At 58.7% G+C, this 24308-nt stretch overlaps 4 protein-coding genes across 12 annotated transcripts in view; 3 read left to right on the forward strand and 1 right to left on the reverse strand.

The window, feature by feature from the left end:
* Positions 1 to 6122, forward strand: part of LOC115502820 (CLK4 associating serine/arginine rich protein) — a 23718-nt gene extending 17596 nt beyond the window's left edge. For 2 of the 7 annotated variants that reach the window (XM_030298592.1, XM_030298597.1), the window contains 8 exons: positions 64 to 279; positions 396 to 686; positions 2294 to 2551; positions 2874 to 3319; positions 3543 to 3601; positions 3679 to 3725; positions 5414 to 5648; positions 5747 to 6122. In XM_030298592.1, the coding sequence (XP_030154452.1) occupies positions 64 to 279; positions 396 to 686; positions 2294 to 2551; positions 2874 to 3319; positions 3543 to 3601; positions 3679 to 3725; positions 5414 to 5648; positions 5747 to 6052 (1858 nt within the window). In that variant the 3' untranslated portion in view covers positions 6053 to 6122. Of the gene's footprint in view, positions 1 to 63; positions 280 to 395; positions 687 to 2293; positions 2552 to 2873; positions 3320 to 3542; positions 3602 to 3678; positions 3726 to 5413; positions 5649 to 5746 lie in introns of those variants that run through there. The other 5 variants (XM_030298598.1, XM_030298593.1, XM_030298595.1 and 2 more) reach the window with 5 other exon arrangements.
* Positions 4573 to 10284, reverse strand: ZNF296 (zinc finger protein 296). The gene is made up of 3 exons (XM_030298608.1): positions 9920 to 10284; positions 9549 to 9698; positions 4573 to 7697 (listed from the first exon to the last, which is right to left on the reverse strand). Exons 1-3 carry the CDS (start codon positions 10215 to 10217, stop codon positions 6724 to 6726), a joined length of 1422 nt encoding a protein of 473 aa, XP_030154468.1. The 5' UTR covers positions 10218 to 10284; the 3' UTR covers positions 4573 to 6723.
* Positions 9570 to 21779, forward strand: GEMIN7 (gem nuclear organelle associated protein 7). 2 transcript variants are annotated; one of them, XM_030298610.1, is made up of 3 exons: positions 9570 to 9658; positions 15513 to 15640; positions 20980 to 21779. In XM_030298610.1, the coding sequence occupies exon 3, from the start codon at positions 20988 to 20990 to the stop codon at positions 21381 to 21383; it is 396 nt and encodes a 131-aa protein (XP_030154470.1). In that variant the 5' UTR covers positions 9570 to 9658; positions 15513 to 15640; positions 20980 to 20987; the 3' UTR covers positions 21384 to 21779. The 2 variants fall into 2 exon arrangements, with proteins under 2 accessions (XP_030154470.1, XP_030154469.1); XM_030298609.1 differs by lacking the exons at positions 9570 to 9658; positions 15513 to 15640 and adding an exon at positions 15665 to 15688.
* A 1648-nt stretch (positions 21780 to 23427) lies between these two features.
* The window catches only part of PPP1R37 (protein phosphatase 1 regulatory subunit 37), a 41889-nt gene continuing 41008 nt past the window's right edge, over positions 23428 to 24308 (forward strand). The window contains exon 1 of one of the 2 annotated variants that reach the window (XM_030298601.1): positions 23428 to 23938. In XM_030298601.1, coding sequence (XP_030154461.1) covers positions 23737 to 23938 — 202 coding nt within the window. In that variant the 5' untranslated portion in view covers positions 23428 to 23736. The remainder of the gene's footprint in view (positions 23939 to 24308) is intronic. The other variant, XM_030298600.1, reaches the window with a different exon arrangement.

Consider the following 24308-nt stretch of genomic DNA (forward strand, 5'->3'; position numbering starts at 1 on the left):
TTTACTTAGCCAGGGGGCTCCCGGGGAGCCTGGCAATTGAGCCCCCTCCTCCCTGCCCTGTAGGTCACCCTCAGAGTCCAGCTCCGAGTCCCGCTCCCGCTCCCGCTCCCCGACCCCAGGCCGTGAGGAGAAGATCACGTTCATCACCAGTTTTGGGGGCAGCGATGAGGAGGCAGCCGCAGCAGCGGCTGCAGCAGCCGCATCAGGGGCCACCACAGGGAAGCCCCCCGCGCCCCCCCAGCCCGGCGGCCCCGCACCGGGACGTAATGCCAGCGCCCGGTCGGTAACGCTCACGCTGCCCGTCCTACGCCCCCGGCCACCGTGGGGGGGACCCAGGGCAGTGGGGGGCCACGGCCCAGGCCCATGCTGACCGGCCCTCCGTGCCCCGCCTGCAGCCGCCGCTCCTCCTCCTCCTCCTCCTCCTCTTCTTCTGCCTCGAGGACCTCCAGCTCCCGCTCCAGTTCCCGCTCCAGCTCCCGCTCCCGCCGTGGCGGGGGCTACTACCGTTCTGGCCGCCACGCACGCTCCCGCTCCCGGTCCTGGTCCCGCTCCCGGTCCCGCTCGCGGCGCTATTCTCGGTCCCGTAGCCGTGGCCGGCGGCACTCAGGTGGGGGCTCCCGAGACGGACACCGGTACTCCCGTTCACCCGCCCGGCGTGGTGGTTACGGGCCCCGGCGCAGAAGCAGGTGTGTGAGGCTGGCGTGTGTGTGTGTGTGGGGGGGGGGTTGGAGGGGGGGATTGGGGGGGGTGGGCGCGGGACCGGGGGGTGGGCATGGCCCGATGTCAGCGAGACCAGGCTCTAGGGGACCAGGCCACTGCTGTTTTGTGGGGAAGCACTCGGTTTGCAGAGGGAGGCATGTGCCGTCTGTTCTCCGTGTGTGGTGACGTGGGCTGGAGCACAGCCACATCCTCGGGGATGCAGTGGGGACAGGAGACTGAGCTGCTCCTCTCCTGGGGAGTCCCCAGGCCAGTTCCGGTTGGGGGGATTGTGTCTGGAGTGGTACGTGGACACTCCAGGGTGCCCTTTGGTTTGCGCTGGGGACCTGGCTGACCTTTAGGCCTGGGGTACTCTGGGCAGAGAGGTGCTGCTGCTGAGGCAGGAAGTGAAGCATCTGGGGACTGGAATGTCCTTCCTGGGCTCTGACCCGGTGGGATCAGGGCTGCCTGTGTGAAGGCAGCATGGCTCAGCCTGCGGGAGTATGGGCTGTGGAGCGTCTGCCTGGCTTTAAATCCTGGCCCTGCTGGTACACTTTCAGGGCTTCGTTTTTCTCATCCGTAAAATTAGGAGAGTGTTGCTCTCGCTGAGTCGGCGGGAAGGTGTGACAGGTAACGCAGGGGACTGCTCCTTTGGGGCCCTGGCGTTGGGGGAGTGCTTCTTCCGTCAGCACTGTCACCTGTCCTGTGGCGTGCATCTCCACGTCAGCCGCCTACAGGGGCTGGTGTCTGAAATAAAGGGGCCAGGTGGGCCCCGGCGGACTGGGGCGCACGCGTCCCGTCGAGTCGGGTTGTTGGTTGTGCAGCAGCAGGTCCGGTGTTGTTCTGTCTTGTGGTTTCTCGAGAGAAGTTGAGAGTCTGGATTTTTAAAGGGTAGTTCGTTTCCTCAGTGTTGTCAACGAGTTTGAGTTTTGTGAAAACTCCGACAGCTCCTTCCTGACAGAATCAGTGTGTAGTGTGGATTTGGCTTCCGGATGGTTCTCTGTAGCCTGACCCAGGGTGACCACGGGAGAAAGGCTGGGGTTGGAGGAAGGGGGCCTGGCCACATCTTGAATGCCAGTCTGAGGGTGAGCCATCGCCGAGGAGCCCCCAGGGTCCTGAGCAGAGGAGGGATGGGGCTACATGTTGTCCCCAGAGTGGGTCTCGTGGGATCTGTGCTCTGGATTGGTGGGGAGAGTGGGCACGCAGGTAAGGAGGTGCTGAGGGTGTAGGTGGGGTCACAGCCCCTGGGCGCCCAGAGCTGGGCACGGTGAGTAAAGGGGGGAGCCGGCCAGCCACGTCCTACCCTCACAGAGGTCACCTCCCAGGGAAGCGGGTGAGAAGGTGTCTCATGAGCGAGAAGCGAGGAGCCATTTCAGGGTGGTCGTATCTGGAGGGTGGTCTCTGTGTAGACACCGAGCAAGGCCAGGGGGCAGCCGAGGAGAAGGCAGCTGGAGAGGAGTGGGTGATGGCACCTGGACCTACCATAGGGCCTAGTGGGATGGCTGTCGACTTGGAGCCCAGGTGGGGGTGCGCTGGGTGGGGGGGGGGGCTCCGTGGCTCCTCACGGCCCCTCTCTGGCCACCCCCCGTGCCCCTAGGAGCCGCTCCCGCTCCGGGGACCGGTACAGGCGGGGCGGCCGGGGCCCCCGGCACCGCAGCAGCAGCCGCAGCCGCAGCAGCTGGTCCCTCAGCCCGTCCCGCAGTCGCAGCCTGACTCGGAGCCGCAGCCCCAGCCAGAGCCGCAGCCGCAGCCAGAGCCGCAGCCGCAGCCGCAGCCAGAGCCACTCGCCATCGCCCCCAAGGGAGAAGCTGACCAGGCCGGCGGCGTCCCCTGCTGTGGGCGAGAAGCTGAAAAAGTAAGCGGGGGCAGTGGGGCTGGGGGAAGACAGTCGTCAGCCTCAGGCGAGGTGGCTGAGCCCCACCGTTCTCTTTCTGAAGAGGGCTTGGTCCTGCCTCGGGAGGTCTGAGGGGCACGTGGCCCCAACCTGGGAGGGTAGATCTGAGGGGCGTCCGAGGAGTCCCAGCCCTACCTCGGATGAGGGTTTAGGGGACACGGCCCCTGTCTCGAGAGAGCCGAGAGGCACAGTGTCTCCTCGGGGGCGTCCGAGGCCCACTGCCCTCAGACGGTCCCGAGGTTGCCTGGGGTCAGAGGTGGCAACCGTCCTTTCCTCCTCCCAGGACCGAACCTGCCGCTGGTAAAGAGACAGGAGCTGCCAAAGTCAGTAAGAATTTGGAACTCGCCCGTCTAATTCCCGCCAGCAGCAGTGCCCGAGAGCTGGGCCCGGTGGGCCTGCAGGGGGGGCCCGGGGGGGGGTCGGGAGATCCAGCCCTGGGGTTGAAGGGAGCTGGGAATGCTCTGCCCCGTGAGATCTGCGTCCCCCTCCCCTCCTCGCTGTCCAGCGGGGCTCCAGCCGTCCCCAGGCTTCCCAGGCCCTTGTGGCGGGCATCTGCGGCCTGTCCCTCCTCCCCACGCGCCCCCGCAAGACCCAGGCTCTTGGATGAGGTAGGTTGTTGGAGCTCCGGACACCCACCCCCTCTCCCGCCTCTTCTCCCCCTTCCCCAGCCCAAGCTGACGCCACAGGAGAAGCTGAAGCTGAGGATGCAGAAAGCACTGAACAGGCAGTGTATGTCCCACCACGCGCACCCGGTCTCCCCGGCCCCTTTCCAGCGTCCTGTGGGGGAGGCCCTGCCCTTCCCCGCACGGGCGGGCATCAGCGTGCATGCCGTTCTGCCACCACGCTAAGGGCCTTGGCCGTCTGGTGGGCCTCTCTGGGCTCAGCTGTGGCATCGGGAAAGGGGGGGCTCTTGAGGGCACCCCTCAGCTATCGTGTCCCTCTTTCACTACAGTCAAGGCGGATAAGAAGGCAGCGCAGGAGAAGATGATACAGCAGGAGCATGAGCGCCAGGTAGGAGTGAGACTGAGGAGTGGGGGCGGGACAGGGGGTGCCAGCCGGGCCCGCCCTCACAGCCATCTCTGCCACAGGAGCGGGAAGACGAGCTTCGAGCCATGGCCCGCAAGATCCGCATGAAGTAAGACCGTCGCACTCCTGCCTCTAGGTCACAGCCACCCGCTCGTGGGCTGCCCAGCGTTCTCAACCGCCTGGTCCCTAGCTAGAGCCCTGTTGTCTGCTCCAGCCCTAGGGGTGGAAGGCAAAGTGCCCGCCTGGCCCTCAGTGTCCTCCCTCCGTCCTCAGCTTTTGTGCCGCACCTGCTGTGTCTCCTCCTGGCTCTGCCGGCCCTGGAGCACGGAGCCTCTGCTGTTCCTTTGCCTGGCTTCATTTGTGGGGAGGTTCCCGGAGGGGGGCTCCCTGACTGTCCTATCTAGAGTAGCACCCCAAAATGCTCCATCCCCCAAGGCTGCTGTGTTTTCTTCAGAGTACTGACCCCCACTTGGCACGTGCTGTTCTGTTATCTCGCTTACTAGTTGATGTCCCTCAAAGTGAGACGAGGACAGGTTCGGTGCTGGCTCCCTGCTGTGTGCTCAGCCCCCTGGAACACAGAAGTGGTGCTTAGTAAGCCAACCCCGTGGTGGCTTCCTCTTCTCCCCTTCTGTTCCTCAACTCCTCACTGCAAAGTGGACAGGCTCGGGGCCTGGGTCAGACAGACGTGAAGTCTAGTTCCAGCTCTGCCTCTCTGTGACCGTGTGGCCCCAGGGGTGGTTGCCAGCTCTTTCCTCACTTCAGATGTTTTTTCATTTTTTTTTCATTTATTTTTGAGAAGGTGGGGGGAGGAGAGAAAACACAAGCGGGGGAGGGGCGGAAAGCAAGGGAGACCCAGAATCTGAGGCAGGCTGTGCTGACAGCTCAGAGCCTGAACCACAAGATCATGAGCTGAGCTGAAGTCCAGTGCTTAACTGAGCCACCCAGGCGTCCACTCCTTTTTTTTTTTTTTTTTTTTAATTATTTTTATTTATCTTATTTCACTTAAAACCTCATTTCATACTCTGCAGCCAGGACAGATCTCGGTGACGACCTCACAGGGTAGCTCAGGGATTAGTGCTCGGAAACCGTAGGCCTGCTCGCTCGGGGCCAGTGTGCAGAACCAGAGATCTAAGTGCTCAGTGTTGGCGAGGAGGAGAGTCCGTCGGTGGCAGGGCCATGTTTCTTTCTGGTTCCACTCGTACTTGATGTGGGTCCTCAGACAAGCAACTTCACCTTTGAGCGGGGACTCTCCACTTCCTCTCCGGGGGATCCTTCCGTGGGGCTTCCAGCGCAGTCCCTAGCATGTCAGAAGTCTGCTCGTCGTGTTTGTCACTGTGGTTTGCTTTTTGCGAGCCCATCATGTGTGCCTCTGAGGACGCTGCCTGCTTGTCAGGTGGGGAAGTAGAGTGCCCAGGGACTCAGCGTTGTGGCCAGTTCTGATCCTGCCTCTGCCGCCCCCAGCTGTGGGCCTTTTTCCTGTCTGGGCCTCCGTTTGCTCGTCTGCTAAATGAGGATGGAACGGTTGTCCCTCCTTACGGGCTTGTTGGCTGGATTCACTGAGATCAGGGCCAGGCGAGTAGAAGGGGCCCAGTCCCCGACTTTATGACAAAGGCTGGTAAAGCACGTAGTGTGTGAGTCCCTGTGTTTTGAGACCACCTAAACTGACAGGAAGTGGCCAAACTTGCCAGTTCTGTGTGTTTGTTCAGCAGGCCTTTCAAAGCCAGGCCGACTGACATTCCAGTCCTGGCTCTGCCCAGCCTGTTCCCTCTGAGCTCAGTGTTCTCATTTCCAATCAAGGACGGCAGCAGTACCTGCCCTTGGGTTTACCCTGCCCTTGGACTGGGATGTTGGAAGCACCTGCCCCGGGCAGGCAACCCAGCCCGCCCTCAAGTTCAGCATTCTCTCCGCGTGCTCATGCCTTCCCCTGGGTCGCCTCCCTTTCTCTGCAGGGAGCGGGAACGCAGAGAGAAGGAGAGAGAAGAATGGGAACGTCAGTACAGCCGGCAGAGCCGCTCACCCTCCCCCCGTTACAGTAAGTATCCCCACGGCCGCCGCTGGATGCCGCGTTGAAGTCCAGCCCTGGAGCCCCGTCCCTGGGCGTGTGTGTGCTTTGTTCTCTTTTCTTTCCAGGTCGGGAATACAGCTCTTCCCGAAGGTAAGCAAGCCAGCCCCGCTCCCTGGAACATGACGTCCCTGCCTCGATTCTCCATTCCCTCTCTGTACCCCTCTGCGTGTGGAGGCTGGCCTGGTCCCGTTAGCGTCCCTCCCTCCCTCCGCAGCTCGCTCCTGGTCACGGGTGCGTGTGCATGCAGTGTGGCTGCTTCACCCAGCCCTCACGGGGTCCCTCCTTTCTCTCTCCAGGCGCTCAAGGTCGCGATCTCGAAGTCCCCATTACCGACATTAGGCAGAAGTGTGGGGGACTGGGGGGTGGGGTGAGGGCTCAGGCTGTGATGCTGCTGGTTTTATCTCTAATGAAATAAAATCACTCGCTATTTAATTCCCTTTACCTGGCCTCGGTGTCATCTGTGTGGTCAGTGTCCAGCCACCAGGGATAGCTGGGGAGGAAGCTGGTTGGGTCTGGGGACAGGAGCCAACGCTAGGAGCCCACGTGGCAAGTCCTGCCCACACCCGGGTGTCTAGGTGGCGGCTCCTTGTTCATCAGAAGTGCTTCTGCTGCAGTCCGTGAGGGCAGGGGCACGATCAGTGGGGATCTGTGGGGAAGGGCCTGGACCGGGCATGTGGAGGACGGGCCAGGACTTTGCCCGGGGGCCTCTGGTGACAGGTCCGGGCTTCTCCCCACCCTCGTCTCGGCCCCTGCCCTGGCCTCGCCCACACTGGGAACCGGGAGCACGGCTTTCTGTGCCAGTCTTGCTGTGCCTGGGGCACTGGGGGCTGGCCTTTCCCCTCACCCCCTCACTGCAAACCGGTCTGTCCAGCCGTCCACCCTAAAGGGGGAAGCCTCCCGCCCCACCTCCGACACCCCAAGGAAGCCAGAGTCCAAACGTGTGTGTTCTAGGCGGGAGGTTTACTCGCAGCAGAGCCAAGGCCAAGGTCGACAAGCACGGTAACGGTGGTACCAGGGACCGCAGAGAGGGCGTTCCCGCGCCTCAGGCGTCCCCGGCCACCTCGGGGTGCTTCTGCCGCAGGTGTTTGTCCAGGGTGGCGCGCAGGCCGAAGGGCACACAGCAGTGGGGACATTCGAAGCGGGTGCTGCCCGGCCCCAGGCCGTGCATGCGGCGGTGGCGGTTGAGCTTGCTGCTCTGGGCACAGGCGTAGGGACAGAGCTCGCAGGTGTAGGGCCGCTCGCCCGTGTGTGAGCGCCGGTGCACCGTCAGGTTGCTGCTGTTGGTGAAGTGCTTTCCACAGAACTCACAGCTGCCCCCGGGCCCGCGGCTCTTGACCGCCGGCTTTGGCAGCTTCTTGGGGGACGCTGGGCCCTTCGCAGGTTCAGTTCTCTGTTCCTTGGTGGTAGCTTCCCAACTGGCCCCGCCGGGGCCCACCTGCGCCCCACCACCAGGAGCCCCGGGTTCCTGGACCCCCGCCGTGGCGGCCGCTCCGGCGCTCTCGCCACTGCTGCGCAGGAGGGTGCTGGCCGGGGCCGCGGCGTGGGCCGCTGGCTCGGGAGGGGCAGTGGCAGAGGCCTGTTCTGGACTGGCCTTGGCCTTGAAGGGGCTCTGAGGCCGTGGCTGCCGGTGGGTCTTCTTGTGGCGGTTGAGCTTGCTACTCTGGGTACAGGTGTAGGGACACTGGTCACAGGCATAGGGCCGCTCGCCTGTGTGCGAGCGCATGTGCACTTTGAGATTACTGAAGGAGCTGAGGGTCTTCGCGCACACGGGGCAGGTGGGGCTCCGCCGCGGGGGGATGCTCACCCGGGGGCCCTTGGCCTCAGCTTCCGGCTCCACCACTGCCGACACGGCGGCGGCCACCTCTGCCAGGCCCAGCAGCGGGGCCTCCGGGGCCTCGGGTTCCGTCTGGTAGATGGACAGTCCGTGGTCCCACTGGGCATGGCGCAGCAGTTTCCAGGCCCCTGAGAACTGTCTCCCGCAGCGGAAGCAGCCCAGGGCCTTGGGGTCCTGGCGTTCTGCAACGAGAAGGGCCCGGTGTTAGATGGGGAAAAGCGACAGTTGCGACTCACGCCTGCCAGGCGGACACCTTCTGCGGGAAAGGCTCCACTCCGGGGGCTGAGAAGGCCCAGTAAGGAAGGCAGGCGAGACCCCCGTCCTCCAGAAGCTGATGCTCAGAAGCGGGCGGGCAGGCAAGTAAGGAAAACCTGCGGGGTGGATGGTGCATACCTGAGGATTTTCTGTGTTTGCAAGTCTTCACCAGAAGTTAAAGCGGGGTGAGGGATGGGGTGGGGAGGGCTGTTTGATAGGAGGGAGTCGGGAAGGGAGAATAGGCAAAGACCTTTCCCCAAGCTCACGAGCTTAGAAGGGTGGAGTTGGGGTTTCAACCCAGAACCCTGGGGAGCGGGAGACAGATTTTCAAAGAAGATTGTCCACTTAATACAGCTTTTGATCACTGAGCGGGGTTCTGTGCCAGGCCCCAAGTTCATGGGTTCCATGCATGGTCTTCTATTCCCTGCCTTGCAGAAGAGGGGGCCGAGGAGGGAAGCAGCCACCCAGAAGTTGGGAGGGGTAGTGAGTGAGGTTCCCTCTCCCTCTGCGTGGACCCCAAATTAAGAGCCCTCCAAATGGGGTGTTTTCTCTAGACCCTCCAGGTACTATCAGTACCTTAGTCTTCAAGTCCTAGACAGTCTTGGGCGGGGTGGCTTTCCTGACGCAACACCAGGTCAGGAGCACAGATGGGGGCCGGAGAGTGCCAGCCTCTCGTGTCCACCAACTAGTTTTTAGGCTCCCTAGCTGTGTGACCTCGGGCAAGAAACGCTCCTCTCAGGCCCTGTTTTCTCATTTGTTAGAACACGGGGATTCTAACCTTCGAGGGGCGTTGTGACGTTGAACGGAGAACTGAAAGTCTTGGTCCATGTAAACCCTCAGTAAACATGAACTGCACTACACCCACATGGCGGGAGTGCCCACGCTCCGCCAAGTCCCAGCACCTGGGAGTGTTCCAGTGATTCCATCATAGCCCCTCCCTGGGCCACCAGGCCACCCTGCAGGCTTCCACTCTCTCGGGCTGATCCAGTCACAGCCCCTCCCCGCCCCCCCCCCCCCCCCCCCCCCCCCGGCCCAGGCCTGAATATAATTCTATTTCTCAAAAGTCCTAGGAGCACAATGGCCAGGGGATGAAAATTTGTAGGTTTAGATGCCCCCCACAGCCTGTGATGACCAAAAGCTTCCCGCGAGTCTAGTATCACGTCAAGGGCTTTCGTTCCCTTCTAAGAGAAGGAACCCAGGTGTCCAGACACCGAGGACCTGGCCCAAACCAGGGGCTTCCCAGCGGGCAGGGCTGGGAGATTCCATCAGAGAGGGAAGCCAGAAGCCCCTTCCTTGGCTCTGAGCAAATGCACCGGCACCTCAATCGGCACTAATAATGGGGTGGGAGGGGGTGGTAATGCGCACTTCCAGCTGGCCTCAGCCTCCCCTCCCCCAGGCCGCTGCCCTCCCCAGAGGTCCCCCTACTGCCACACTGGTCCAGCCACCTGGCCAGTTATTTCTGGCCAAGGGGAAGGAGAAGTGAAACCAGATTGGGGGTGTGTGTGTGGCAAATCCCCAGACCAGTCTTCAGGGGCTGGCCACACCCTGTGGGCGGCCCTCCTTCATGCCCAGCCCCTGCCCGCACCCCCCCCCCCCACCCCCGCCACTAGTCCCAGCCCTGGGACAGGGCAGGCCCTGGCCACGCCTAGGCTGCACCCGATGGGGAGCGAGAAAGGGGAAGTAGTGCTCACTGCCCCGCCTGTCCAGTTCAGCCCCTTCTCCCACAGGAAGCCAGGCCCTTGAACTTGAGAGGGGGACTGCATCCCGGCTTGACTCACCTGAGCCCTGGCCGGGGCTGGGGCCTCTGAAAAGCTGACAGTCCAGCTTCTTGTGGTCCATGAAAGCAGTGATGGCTTCCAAAGGAAAGGTCTGCAGGCAGCGGCCGCAGGTCAACAGATCTGGGTGTTTGTCGGTCCAGGGCTGGCGGTCTGCTGGGAGGAAGCGGGTGGTAAGCGTCGGGTGGGGCCCGGATGGGGGCTGGGGGTTCCGAGGGAGAGGGAAACCCCGAAGGTCAGAAAGGGGGCTGGAGGCCAGGACCCAGCAAGGGAAATAAGGCCGGGGGGTCGGGGGTCGGTGCCCGGTGTCCGGAGGAGGGCGTCCCACCCGAGTGAAGGGGGAGGGAGGCGGGGCAGGGGCAGGGGGCGCTCACCGCGAGGGTTGAGGATCAGCGGCGTCCACAGTGCCCACTGGTTCCGCGCGCCGAGGGCGTGGAGAGGGCTCCCGACGGGCACGGGGCCGGAGGAACGGCGGGGTTCGCCCTCGAACCGCCCCGGCGTGGGCACTTCCTTCGGGGAGAAGGGCCCCAGCCCCGGGGCCTGTAGGGGCCGCACGTCTGGCTCCGGCTTCATTTCGATGACGAGGTCCGGCATCTCCATCTCGTCGTCTGTGTTGGCTGCGGGCGCGGGGTCTACTCGGCGGGGCATGCAGCCGGCCTTGCGGCGGGACATGAGTCGAGGGCCGGGCGGGCTGGTGAGCGGGCGGGCGGAGGACGCGCGGGCCGTGCGCGCTCAGACCGAGGCGCTCAGGTGAGTGACTGCGGCGACCCGCCGCGAACTCTTACACGTGCTGGCCCGGCCCGTGGCTCCACCCACCGGGGCGGGACCTGGCGGGCGAGGACGGGGCGGCCCCCGCAGGGGCCCGGGCGGCAGCCAAACTCGATCAAAGACGAGCCCACTGCATTTTTCTTAGCGACCAAACCTTAACGACGCCGAGGTCACACGACCATGCACACAAACGCCCATTCCTGATGCCTTTTTAGGACCGGTGAAACTGAGGCGCAGGGTGCCTACATGCACCCCCGAGAGAGAATACGGCGGGGGCCACGTTTCGGTCTATTCCATTAAATGCGTTACAATAAAAACTCAGGGGGCAAACATTTATTGAGCACTTTGCACTAGGTTCTGTTCTAAGTACTGAGGGTATAGCGGTGAACAGGACAGCCAATAATCTCCTCTCACGCAGTATATTTGTTGGGGGGAGACAGACTCTCAACAAGATAACTGTAAAACGGAGTGCCTTCCAGGACGGCAAGTGCGATGGGGCCGAATAAAAAACTAGGAAGGGCTAGAAAGGGGCAGGGTTGCCGGGGTGGGGGTGAGGGTGGGGCCTTGGTCGGTTTTCTACAGGGGAAGAGCGTGGGGCACTTGAGCCCCGAAGGAGGTGAGGGGGCCGGCCAGCCTTGTATGTTCCAGAATAACAAGGAAGGGGGGCAGGGCGTGGGGAGAGGCGTGGGTGATTGAGTTCTGTGAGAAAACTGCCTTGGGGCCGAGGGGGGTCTTATGTCCACTTAAGGGCTTTGGATTTCTGAGACCAGCGCCTGCGGCGGAGGGCTGGTTAAGGCGAGGAGGGTTGCGGTTATATACATCTACTCTGCTCCTAAACCTGGAATCACTATAAAAACCAAAGAAGCAACTGTCTTCACCTCCCTCCACGCGGGCCTCCTTGAACTTGCCTCCGCAAAGCAGCTCGCTCCGATCACTGTTTGAAGTGGCATCAACACCCCGCCCCACCCTCCAACCCTTACAAGTTTCCTTTTCTTCCTGGCACCGGCCACATCATAATAACATAGACCTATCTGTTGACTGTCCTCTCTTCCCTCCCCACCCCCACCCAACACAAGCTCGCTGAGGTCAGGGCCGGGGTCTGTCCTCCCCTGGGTCCCCAGCCCAGCTCTGAGTGAATTGCACATGCTAATGTCCCAGGAGCACTGCTCCGGGCCAGAGGGTTCCTCATATTGTTATTCAGGTCTGAGCTCAATCGTCCTCCAGAGAGCCCAGGGCCTCCCTGGCCACTGTATCTAAAGCAGCTCCACCCTGCTCGAGGCCTTACAACCGTGACCTCCATCTGTCCTCACTTCTTCCCTGGGCCTCAGTTTCCCCATCTATTACCTAAAGGGGCTTCTTCACTGCCACCTCCTTTGACCACCCAACTAGAGAAGCTCCCCTGACTCTACCGCCTGTTACCCCATTATCCTTATTTTATTCCTTTTGTATCACTCATCACAAGCCCTGCAGGATCTTGTTGATGTATTTGCTCAGGTATACCCTATTCTGCCCCTCCCGGCCCTCCAAGAATGTGGGTTCCAGAGGGCAAGAGTCAAATCAGCCTGGTTCACATAAATCCTGCTTGTTCATAGGTCAGTCAACACATGGGTATTCAGCACATTCTCTTTCTTTTTCTTTCTTTCTTTCTTGTTTGTTTATTTATTTATTTATTTAGAGCACAAGCTGGGGAGGGGCAGAGAGAGGGAGAGACAGAATCCCAAGCAGGTTCCACACCGTGGGTGCAGAGCCCCATGCAGGGCTGGAACTCACAAAATGTGAGAGAGATCATGGCCTGAGCCGAGCTCAAGAGTCGGACACTTAACGGGACTGCGCCGCCCAGGCCCCTCCAGCACGTTCTTTCAACAGACCTCACAGAGGGGCTGTGTGCCAGGCACGCGGTCTTGGGGATCTGCTGGGCCCGTGAAGCCCCTGGCTTATGGAAGAAATGTGGAAGAAGTGAATTCCATCTGAGCCCAGGGCAGTGAGGTTCCATAGCACTTAAAGCCAGACATTCCGTTTTTCAGGGCCTCAGTTTCCCCCTTTGTAAAACGGGGCGGCAGGGGGGACTGCTAGACAGGACCACCACCTCGGGTCCCGCTGCTGCCCTCTCCAAGCCTTTTTCCTGCCGTGTGGCTGTTCAAGGTTTCAAAGAGAGGAGCTGCGGTTTGGACTGCAGGTGAAGGGTAGGAGTGTGCACGTGTAGGGGGAGACCAAGCTCTGTCCTTAACTCAGCCCGGAGGAAGTCTCCTCCTCTCCGCACCTCAATTTCTTCTTCCCTAAAGCGGGCATCCCGGACGCCCCCCATCTCGCAGGCAGGCGGATCAGATGGAAGCGATGGGCCAAGCCGCGGGGCGGGGTGGTGCGTGGGGCCGCGCCGGTTTCCGAGCCCGAGAGCCCGCCCGCCACCACGTGGGGCGGCGGGTCAAGCGCGGGCGGAACCCAGGCTGGGCGGCTCGCGGCCCGCCCGGGCCTCTGCAGCTGGGGCGCCGGCGGAAGTGGGGGCGCCGGGCGCCGCGGACCTCGGTGAGTGCTTGGGTGTCGGTGGTGGGGCGCGAGCACGTTTCACTCCCTCTCCCCGGGCCTGGCCCCGGACGCCCGCCCGCGTGCGCGGCCGGGAGTGGCGGGAAGGGGCAGGTCCGCGCCTGCAACGCTGGCCGTGGGGACGTTGTGGTCCCCGAACGCCTGCATGGGGACTCCGGTCCGGAACGCAGCATCGGGGACGTTCCGGCGCCGGGGTTGGGGTGAGGGGCCCGGGCCGCTCAGAATGCTCTCTCTCCCTCGGGGAAAATAACAACGACGACGATGGTAACAGTAACAACGGCAGCAGTTGTGACTCCCGCCTTGGCGGGACGGAATCGCTTGCCTGATCTGAGCCGGGAGGACACCCAGCCCAGGCAGAGTGGGGAATGGACGCCTGGGGCCGGGAGGACCTACTTAGTATAAGAAAAGGCTAGCTGTGGGTGGCCAGGGCGGAATTGAAAGGAAACTGACCAGCCCAGGGGGCAGAGGGGAGGGGAAGTATTCCGTGCTTGAGGTTCCGACCCTCTCTGGAGGCTCCATTTTAACTGATTTGCATCCTACAGGGCCACCTCTGGGGTGTGTGTGGACCTTGGTTAATTAGCGAAGGTCTGGGGTCTTTACTGTTAACCTGGTAACTCGGCTATCCCTCCCCTGGCTACTGAAGGGTTAACTAAACGTCTGTCCCTTGAACTGATCCATTCCCATTTTCTTGGAAGTCAGCACTGAGGCCCCAAGAAGGGAGGTCTGTGAATCTCCTGCCCTTCCTTGTCCGTGACCTAAGTGATGGGGTCTGTCTTGACTGTGCAAGTGGTGGGGGTGGGTTCGGCCATTTTTCTGAAATCTTTGGGCCAGAAATCCTTGGCTTAGAGGATAAAGGATTCTGGGGCCTGGTCACCAGGGAGAAGGGATAATGCCTGCTTTTGCCTTCTTGGGCACACCCCACCTGACCTTTCTTAAACCAGCTTCTTATCAGGTCACACCTTGGTTCCAAGACCTCCAGTGGTGCGCTGACCCTGAAACAAATCTGCCCTGCAGAGAGCAGGGGTGATGGCCCGGGTCTGTTGTCCATCCCAGGGCAACCTGGGTTCGCTCCCTTTTCCTGCCACTCACCAGCTTGCACCCAGTAAATGATTTGGCATCTCCCAGTGCCAGTTTCCTCTTCAGGAGAACGGGGATTACGTGGTATGACCAAATCTCCGTTGGTTGTTTTATCTAGGGATTTCATGTGATTTGTGGCCATTTGCTTAATTCCCATCAGTACCGTGGGACGTCCTAGCCCTACAGACTAGGGTGTATCTCTTAAATCACTGGAGTGTTAACCCAGGTTGGGTGAAAGCCCTGGGGGCTGATGAGCCTTGGCTAAGCTTGGAGTGCGAAGGGCAGTGGTCAGATAAATTAGAAAGTGCGTATATCCCTTAATCCCATCTACAGTGGTAGTGGTCAAAGAAAGGAAATGTAGTCCTGAAACTAACATAATAGTGCGTGTTAACTAACAGATCAAAAACGTGGGGCGCCTGGGTGGCTGGTTGAGCGTCCCCACTGTGGCTCAGGTCATGATCTTGCGGTTCGCGAGTTCGAGCCCCGTGTCGGGCTCCGAGCCTGGAGCCTACTTCAGATTCTGTGTGTGTGTCTCTCTCTCTGCTCCAACGCGCTCTCTCTCTCTCTCTCTCAAAAATAAATAAATAAGTAAAAACATTAAAAAAAACCCAACACTCATCTGACCACTTTCCCCCACCCCCATGGCCCCCACCCTGTTCCAGGCACCATCATGCTCTGCCTGCCTGGGCCACCGAGGCAGCTTCCTCACTGGGCTCCCCGCAGGGAGAGGGATCATGTGAAAATCAGTCAGGTCCTGTCCCTCCCCTGCTCAGAACCATCCCAAGGCTCTTGCCTCAGAGTAGTGAGCCAAGCCCTCACCTCAGTCTTCGAGGCCCCTCCCTGCCGATCTGCCTCTGCTCCCACCTCCTCCACGCTGGCCTCCTTGCTTTGCTTCAAAGTCACCCTTCCCTGGGCTTTGTATTTGCTCTTCCCACTGACTGCAACGCTGTCCCCCCAGATGTCTACAGGACTCAGTTCCTTATTTCATTTAGTGCTGCTCAGATACAACACCCTTCCTGGCTGGCTATCTCTTGCCCCCTTCTTGGGCCAGGTGGCCCCTCTGGGCACCTGAGGCTCCTCCAGCCCTGCCCGCTCTGGGTAGGCATTGTCCAGAAACAAGTCTGTGTCACCCACTGGCCTGTGAGGGCAGTTTCCCTCACCACCCTGTCCCTGGCACCACCCCACGTGAGCTGGGCCCCCGAGCAGGCACTTGGATAATGTGGACGGGTGGATCCTTCCTTTCCCTTCAACAAATATTTACTGAGCTGTGTCTGCGTAGGGAACAGACTGCAGGGTGGTCGTGGAGGCTGTGAAGGGGGAAGGAGACGGTGGCTGGACCAAGGAGGAGGCAGGGGGAGGAGAGAGCGAGCGGAGGTGAAAAGTTGCTGGATTCTGGATACCTTTCCGAAGGTGACTTTACCGCTGGGTTGAACGTGGGTGGCAGAGAAAGCCAGGAGGAGTCCAGGGTGCTGTGGGATGTCCCTTGTGTGATCACCCATTGCCGCCTGAAAGGGTCTCCCGGAACCCTAGGAAGTCTGAGTCTTTTTTTTTTTCTTTTCTTTTTTTTGCTTCATTTTACAGATGAGGAAACCGAACAGGGAGGCTGTTTGCAGAGCCGCGGTGACCTGTCCAGACCCCTCGTAGCGAATCTGGGAGGGCTAAGAACCACCCGTCTCCCCGAATCCACACCTTCCTATCCGCTGAGGGGGGTAAGCTAATGGCCTGCCTCCCGGTCTTGTGTGGCCTGCCAGCCAAGAGTGGGTTTTACCTTTTTTTCCCCTCAGTTTACTTTATTACTTATTTTGAGAGACAGAGAGAGAGAGCACGAGCAGGGGAGGGGCAGAGAGAGAGGGCGAGAGAATCCCAAGCAGGCTCTGCCCTGTCAGCACGGAGTCCCACGCGGGGCTCGAACTTGGGAACGGTGAGATCACGACCTGAGCTGAAATCGAGAGTGGGGACACTTAACCGACTGAGTCCCCCAAGTGCCAAGGTTTACTTTTGAAGTGCTTGGAAGACTTTGAGAAATTTTTGTGGTGCATGAAATTAGATCAAATTGAAATGTCAGTGTCCCAATAAGTGAGGTTGTAAGAACGGCCGTGTTTATTATTTTCGTGTCTGTCTGTGGCCGCTGTGTTGCAACTGTGACAAAGTTGAGTAGTGGTGACAGACCCTATAGCCCACAGAGCCTACAGTATTCACCGTCAGGCCCCTTACAGAGAAAATTTGCCAACTTCTGCTAATAGGGATTCAATCCGGGTCAGCAGTAGGGGTGTCTGATCTGTAGGACTTAAAAGCCAGTCCCTGGGAAAGGTCTGGACCGGGACAGAAGGTCTGGGGAGTAGGGAAGGATAGGAGAGGAAGTTCAGATTCCTGAGGGGGACATCTAACGTTTTTCAGTTTGATTTAGTTTAATTTAATTTAATTTTAAGTAGGCTCCATACACAGCCCTGAGATCAAGAGCCTCATACTCTTCCAATGGAGTCAGCCAGAGGCTCCGGGAGTCTAACATCTTTTAAGGGACACGGAAACATTACGATATGCCCCTGCCTTTTTGAAATTAGAATTTTAAAACTACTGGGGCGCCTGGAGGGCTCGTTCGATTAAGCGTCCAACTCTTGATCTCGGCTCGGGTCATGACGTCAGGCTCATGAGTTCGAGCCCTACGTTGGGCTCCACACTGGGGTTGCAGCCTACTTAAAAAAAAAAGTGTAGGCTCCATGCCCAATGTGGGTCTGGAACTCACGACCCTGAGATCAAGAGTCACATGCTCTACTGACTGAACCAGCCAGGCATCCCCTGAAGCCTTTTTTAATGTTAATTAGTTTATTTTTTTAATGTTTATTTATTTATTTGAGAGAGAGAGAGAGAGAGCGAGCACGCGCGTGCACCAGCATGGGGAGAGGCAGAGAGAGAGGGAGAGAGAGAATCTCAAACAGGCTCTGTGCTGTCAGCACAGAGCCCGATGTGGGGCTTGATCCCAAGAACCATGAAATCATGCCCCGATCCGAAGTCAAGAGTTGGACGCTCAACCCATCGAGCCACTCAGGCGCCCCTTTAAAGCCTTTTTGTTTTTTAAAGTTATCCGTATGTTACAGCACTTGGCTGGCTCGGTCAGTATGGCCTGCCACTCCATCTCAGAGTTGTAAGTTCCAGCCTCACGCCGAGTGCAGAGATCGCTTTAAAAACAATAAAATCTTCTAGGGGCACCTGGGTGGCTCTATCCGTGGGGCGTCCAGCTTCAGCTCGGGTCATAATCTCGAGGCTCGTGGGTTCAAGCCCCGCATTGTGCCCTTTGCTATCGCTCAGCGCGGAGCCCATTTGGGATCCTCTGGCCCCCCCTCTCGCTGCCCCTCCCCCACTAGGGTGCGCGCGCACACACTCTCTCCCCTCTCTCAAAATAAATAAACATTTAAAAAATATTTAAAGAAATAAAATCTTTTAAAAGAAAAAGGCTTTACTGAAGTGTAATTCTCATACCATATTATTCACCAACGGGGGACAGTTTTGGTAGTCACAGCAGGGGGTAATGGTGGGGGGGGGGTGCTATTGGCATCTGGTGGGTAGAGGCTAGGGCTGCTGCTAAAGTCCTACACCTATGCCCTGGACAGCCCGCCACACCACCACAGAGAACGATCCAGTCCCGGGGCGCCTGGATGGCTCTGTCGGTTAAACATCCGACTTCGGCTCAGGTCACGATCTCGCGGTCCGGGAGTTCCAGCCCCGCATCGAGCTCTGTGCTGACAGCTCAGAGCCTGGAGCCTGTTTCGGATGCTGTGTCTCCCTCGCTCTCTCTGCCCCTCCCCTGTTCATGCTCTGTCTCTCTCTCTCAAAGATGAATACGCTTAAAAAAAAAAAAAAAAAAGAACGATCCAGTCCCAAATATCATCAATGTTGGGGAGAAACCCTCCTCTACGGCCTTGACCCATTGCTCTGTGGCGTCCGTGCTCCCAAGGAGCTCACCGTTGAGCTGCAGAGACTGGAAGAGCTGAACAAGAAAAACGATCATCTTTTTTTTTTTTTTTTTTTAAATGTTTATTTTTGAGACAGAGGGAGACAGAGCGCCAGTGGGGGAGGGGCAGAGAGAGAGGGAGACACAGAATCGGAAACAGGCTCCAGGCTCTGCGCTGTCAGCACAGACACGGGGCTCGAACCCACGAACCGTGAGATCATGACCCGGGCCGAAGTCGGACGCTTGACCGACTGAGCCACCCAGGCGCCCCAAGGATCATCTTGATCTCCCCCGTACCGTGAGTGGCCCAGGGATGGGACACCATGTGCCTAAAATTTGTCACTTCTGTTAATCACCAGGCCCTGTCCAGCCTGGAAACTGTCCCTTGAAGTCACCCAGCTAAGCAGGCCTGGGAGCTCAGTCTCCCCTCCATTCATTCAAGCAGGAACAATGTTTTAAGGAGCCTGGTCTCTGGGCTGCTGCCACACAGTGTTCCAGGAAGCTGGGGGTCAGCACCCGGGAGAAAGCAAGGTCGCTGCCCACGGGGAGGGAGGCAGGCATCTAGCGGAGGAGAAGGGCCCTAGGCAGGACAATAAATATACAAAATCACGTCAGAAGAGTCCTGCGCGCTACCAACGAGGCTGGTGAGGGCGTGGAAGAATGTGGGGTGGCACTTGAAGATGGTGTGCTCAGAGAAGGCGGAGAGGAGATACAAGCAGAGGGGAACTTCAAGTGCAGGGGTCTGAGAGGGACTTTTGTGCCAGGCGCGTTCGCAGCCCAGCAAGGCAGCCAGAGGGGCTGGGCTAGAGAGGGAAGCATGGCCCGCCACGAGGGTGCTGGCGGGGTCCGAAGCACGAGCGGCCGTTGAGGGCTGTGATGAGGACATTGGCTTTGCCTCTGGGCGAGGCTGAAGCCAGGGGAAGGTTCTCGTCAGAGGACGCATGTGACCTGACTCAGGTGTTAGATGGTAGGTGTTAGGTGCGGACAAGGTCCTTCTGGCTGTGCGTGGGGACAGACTTGCAGGTGGGGGGACAGTGAAAGTGGAAGCCAGGGGCCCGGGTGGAGTTGACTTCAGTAGTCCAGGGAGGAAGCGATGGGGGGCAAGATGTGGGCAGGGGTGTCAGGCTGGGAATATGTACACAACAGTTGATCCTTGAACGATGGGGGGTTTGAACTGCATCGGTCCACTTACACATGCATTTTTTTCAATAAATACAGTACAGTACTGTAAATGTATTTTCTCTTCCTTATGATTTTCTTCTTTTTTTGATTTTATTTACTTATTTTGAAAGAGAGAGAGTGCGCGCGCGCGCACGCACGAGTAGGGGCGGGGCAGAGAGATAGGGAGAGAGAGAGAATCCCAAGTAGGCTCCGTACTGCTCAGGTCCTGAGCCAAGATCAAGAGTCAGATGTTTAACCACCTGAGCCACCCGGGTGCCCCATTTTTTGTTTTTTAATTTAAGTAGGCTCCATGCCCAACACGGAGCTTGAACTCACAACCCTGAGATCAGGAGTCGCATGCTCTCCCCACTGAGCCAGCCAGGTGCCCCCATTTTTTTTTTTTTTTAACGTAAGCTCTGTGCCCAAAGTGGGGGTCAAACTCTTGGCCCTGAGATCAAGAGTGACATACTCTATTGACTGAGCCAGCCCAGCACCCCAGGACCTTGTTATTTTTAAGGAACTCAGGCTCACTTTTTTTGTTGAAGTCCCTCAATTTGAGCTTTCTCGTGATTGGATTTCAGTAATCCATATTTGGTAGGAATCCCACGGAAGTGGTGCCCTGTCCTTCAGTGTGTCACCTCAGAAGGCACATGGGGTCTTTTGTCCCTTTACTGCACATGATGGCTTTGATGCCTAAGTTAAGGTAGGGTCCACCAGATTCCTCCACTATAAAGTTACCGTTGGGACGCCTGGGTGGCTCAGCCGGTTAAGCGTCCGCCTTTGGCTCAGGTCATGATCTCGAGGTTCGTGAGTTCGAGCCCCGCTTCGGGCTCTGTGCCGGCAGCTCAGAGCCTGGAGCCTGCTTCGGATTCTGTGTCTCTCTCTCTCTCTCTCTCTGCCCCTCCCCCACTCACACTCTGTCTCTCTCTCAAAAATAAATGAACATTAAACAAAATTAAAAAAAAATAAAGCTACTGTTTATTCTTTACAACAAATAAGTATTTTGTGAGGAAAGTACTTGAAGATTGTGTAGATACACTAGGCTTCACCAACGCTCGTCTACAAATTTTAGTGTCCATTGGTGATTTTAGTTCCTTCCCTTATTTATTCTTTTATTTATTTATAATTAGCATGAAGTCATGAATTTCTGTTTTATTCAGTGGGTTATAATCTGTAACTGTCATTATTTTAACATTCACATCATTCCGGAGTTGGCCACTGGAAGCCCTTTCAAATTGGCTTCGGTGTAATTGGGAATTTATTTGGAAGAGCATTTCCTTATGGTTGGGATGGGCTGTGCGTGGGGGAGGAAAGGAGGACCTTGTGAATGGTGGTACCAATTCCTGAGGAGGAGGTTACTGGCTGATTTTATTTATTTATTTTTGAGAGATGGGGCACCCGGGTGGCTCAATGGGTTAAGCATCCGACTTTGACTCATGATCGCGCAGTTTGTGAGTTCGAGTCCCACGTCGGGCTCTGTGCTGACCGCTCAGAGCCTGGAGCCTGCTTCGGATTCTGTGTTCTCGCTCTCTCTCTATCCCTCCCCTGCTCATGCACTGTCTCTCTCGGTCTCAGAAATAAAACGTTAAATTTTTTTTTTTTTTTTTTAAATTTTTGAGAGAGTGCGAGAGCAGGGGAGGGGCAGAGAGAGGGAGAGAGAGAGAATCCTAAGCAGGCTCTGCGCTGTCTGCCCAGAGCCGGGTGTGGGGCTTGAACCCACGAACTGTGAGATCATGTCCTAAGCGGAAACCAAGAATCGGACCCTTAAGGGACTGAGCCACCCAGGCACCCGGGCAGCCTTCTAAAAGGAGAAGCAGGAACTGGGTTTGGGACAAGTTGAGATGAGGTGGGGTAGACAAGCCCCTGCTCCCCGCCTCCCCCCTTGTAGTCCCACCCTCCCTGTGTAATGGCCTCCCTCTGTTCCCCTTCACCCAACAGCCAGGATAATGCAGACTCCACCAGCCATTCCTGTGCCTGTGCTCCGGCTCCCCCGGGGCCCTGATGGCTTGAGCCGAGGCTTTGCCCCAGACGGACGCAGGGCCCCCCCGAAGCCAGAGGTTCCTGGAAGCCCGGGGTCTCCAGTAGGTCGAGAGTCTCGGGAATCCCGGGAACAGCAGGCCCGAGCCGCACTTCGGGAACGCTACCTCCGCAGCCTGCTGGCCATGGTGGGTCACCAGGTGAACTTCACACTGCACGAGGGTGTGCACGTGACCGCCCACTTCGGAGCCGCCGACCTGGACGTGGCCAACTTCTACGTGCTGCAGCTGCAGACACCAATAGGCGTGCAGGCCGAGGCGCTGCTGCGGTGTAGTGACATTATTTCCTACACCTTCAAGCCGTGAGGACGTGACTGTGTTCACCTTTCTGCCCGAGGCCTGGCCGCAGTATCCCAGCCTCCAAATGTTCACGAGCCCAGCACCCTGGGCCCCACAGGGTTTGGAACATCCTTGGAAATTTGAGCCGAGCGCCGGGCAACTCTGGCTTCTTGGGACCTGCGGAGTCCCGTCAGTAAAATTCTGCAACCACAGGAGTTCTAGAGCCCGTTGGAAGGAATGCTCTGCCTCACAGGAATCTAAACTCTTAAAACAGGGCCTCATGCCAGTTCCTGAAGACTGGGGGTTGGGGGCGGTCAATAAAGGGCGGCACATCGCAGAGTGGGAAATTGTCTGCTGAAGTTGCGAAGTTCAGCCACCCTGGAGAAAGTCCCCTCTACTAAAGAACCCATTATTCCAGGAAGACTCCTGTTTGTTTTGTTTTGTTTTGTTAAATGTGCCACATAGGGATGGAACCGGATTTAGGAAATGAGAGGTTGGCCCTCGAGAAGAGGACACATCAAGGGGCTGGGAGGAACTGGGGGATAAAGGTGGAGATTGGGTTGGTCCTCACTCTCCAGGGGAGTGGCTGGAGCTACCGGAGCAGCGGGTTTGGGAGATTCAGACGCGGTTTCTTTTCTCGGGTGGGCGGGGGGAGGGGGGGGTGTTCACCGCGAGGGGCGTGGTTCGCATTGGGTTGGTTACACGGTCGCCGGGCCCTTGGGTGGCGTGGGCCTCACTCTAGGGAAGGCGGGTTCGTTTCCCCGCCCGCTCCGGAAGGGGTCGGACCCGGACCCGGTGCGGCCGCACCTTTGAGGACAGGCTGAGGACGGGGTTGGGGTGACGCTTCACCCTTTCTCCATTTCGCTCCAGCTGTGTAGCCGTCCATTATCACTCGCTTCCCTTATCCCCGCCACTAGTCGTTTTTCTGGTTTCGCTGGGCTCAAGTGATTTCTGCCCCCTTTGTAATCCCATCAACTTTGGAATGTAAGTGAAGATCCCATTAAGTATAGATGAGATTTGCTTTGTTCGTCTTCAGTCGCGAAAGTGCGGCGGCTGGTGATGTTGAACGGGGCGGGCGGAGAGCCTCGGCTCCCCTACGTCCGTCCATTCAAGACACCGCCTCCAGCGAGTCGCGGGTCTAGCTCTCTAGTTGCCTAGGCAACGACGTCGCGCGCTCTCTCTCCTCCCCGAATCCTCCCTCCCTTTTTTAGTTTTAGCCCCGCCTTTCCCCCCCCCCCCAATTGCTGGAAGTGCTGGGAAAGCCTGGCGAAAGTGCCGAGGCGAATATTAAGCGATTGAAACGAGCCGTGATGTGTCTGTGTGTGTGTGTGTGTGTGTGTGTGTGTGTGTGTGTGTGTGCGTGCGCGCGCGCGCGTGTGCGTGTGCGTGTGGAGGGAGGGGTGTGTGGGGCGTTAGAACTCGTGCGGGTTCCTCGGGGCTTGGTAATCTACCTGCTCCGTCGCCCGGTAGTTTGGTTGGCAGATTCGTCTCCTGGTTTTGGAATTTCTTCCATCCTCCAGGATTTTTTGTTTTTTAATAGAGGTTATGATACTCCTCATGGGCTCATATTTATTTTAGTCTTTTAATTTAAGTTGTATTTCACGCAACGCTGTCCAAATACAGAGGGCTACTGATGAAACTGCAGTCTGCAAATGGAAGGCTAGAGCGTCCGTAGCAAAGAGGCCAAGGCTTCGTCTCCAGGCAGAGGATCCGTCTGTCAGCATCCATCACCTGTACTCATATATTCAATACAGCCTCTGTCCCTTTCCTTTCAAGTCTCGGTCCCTTTGCCTCTGTCCTTATCAGTTGCCTAGCTCCGCCACGCAAATGTTATTGTTATCAACTCCCTTCCCCTCACAGTTGCCTGAGCTCGTGACGAATGTGTGCGAGTCTGAACGTTAGTTATCCAGTTGGAGGAGGGTGGCGGGGTGGGGGCGGCCCACATTCGCGCTTGCGCGCTGCTCCGGGAGACGGCGTCCACCTCGCCCCGCCCCTCGTACTCTGCAGTTCCGGCTCTGCAGATTCACTGCTCACGTTTCTTTTTCCCGTGGCTCTTTCTGCCTTTTGTTACCCGCTTCAACAACCCCGCGAGACAACTCTACCCGCGAATAGCGTAAATTGATTTTCTGCTTTCATTAGTACGCGCCGGGCTCCCTGCTGTTAACGAAAGTGCGGCTGCGAACGAGCAGGCGCGCGCGGGGCTCGGGGGAGGCGCGCTCGAGCTCCCGGCGGCGACGACTACGACGACCAGGAGGGAGGACGGAGGCGGCGCCTGAAGCAGCGGCGGAGCCCATGCCCCGGGACGGCGGGCGGGCCGGAGAGACAAGTCCGGGGCCCGGGACATGTCCCCGGGGCCCCCGTGAAAGAGGCGGCGGCGGCGATGGAGACCCCGCCGCAGGAGGGGCCGCCCGGGCCGGGCGCGGACGGCGACGCCGAGGAGGCCCCCGCCGAGGCCCGGTCTCCCAGCCCCGCATCGTCCCCCGCCGACGGGCGCCTCAAGGCTGCGGCCAAGCGCGTCACGTTTCCCTCCGACGAGGATATCGTGTCCGGAGCGGTGGAGCCCAAAGACCCCTGGAGACACGGTAGCTACTGCCGGGGCGCGGGGGCGGGCTCGTGGCTGACCGGGAGTCAGTGCAGCGCCGGGCATGGAGGCGGTGCTCGAGAAGTTGCACCTAATGATTAAGGAGACTGTCGTCACTTAGGGCTGCAAGGTGTTTGAGACGGGGTGGCTGTTAGATTGGGAAGGTGAAAAGTAGCTGGTTTATGCCCCGCCGCACTCCTCGCGGACGCTGAAGGTGGTCGTTTTAGGAGTTAAAATGATAAGCAATCAAAGAAAGTTTGGAGGCCAGGGAGATCGGGCGGGCGGTAGCCTTTGAGATCATAGTCCCACTCCCCCACCCGCCCGAAAGGATAGAGAGACCCGTCTGGGGAGGAAAAAGGGGTCAAAATTGG

Source organism: Lynx canadensis, chromosome E2, assembly GCF_007474595.2.
Source record: "Lynx canadensis isolate LIC74 chromosome E2, mLynCan4.pri.v2, whole genome shotgun sequence".
NCBI classification, from domain to species: Eukaryota; Metazoa; Chordata; class Mammalia; order Carnivora; family Felidae; genus Lynx; species Lynx canadensis.

Bases quoted from the DNA above. Each gene is read 5' to 3' on its own strand.
- GEMIN7 (XM_030298610.1), top strand. From the start codon at position 20,988: ATGCAGACTCCACCAGCCATTCCTGTGCCTGTGCTCCGGCTCCCCCGG.
- ZNF296 (XM_030298608.1), bottom strand. From the start codon at position 10,217: ATGTCCCGCCGCAAGGCCGGCTGCATGCCCCGCCGAGTAGACCCCGCG. The intron at 9,699-9,919 runs GTGAGCGCCCCC...TCCTCCCAGCAG, and splicing joins GCTGATCCTCAACCCTCGCG to ACCGCCAGCCCTGGACCGAC. The intron at 7,698-9,548 runs GTGAGTCAAGCC...TTCTCGTTGCAG, and splicing joins CAGCCCCGGCCAGGGCTCAG to AACGCCAGGACCCCAAGGCC.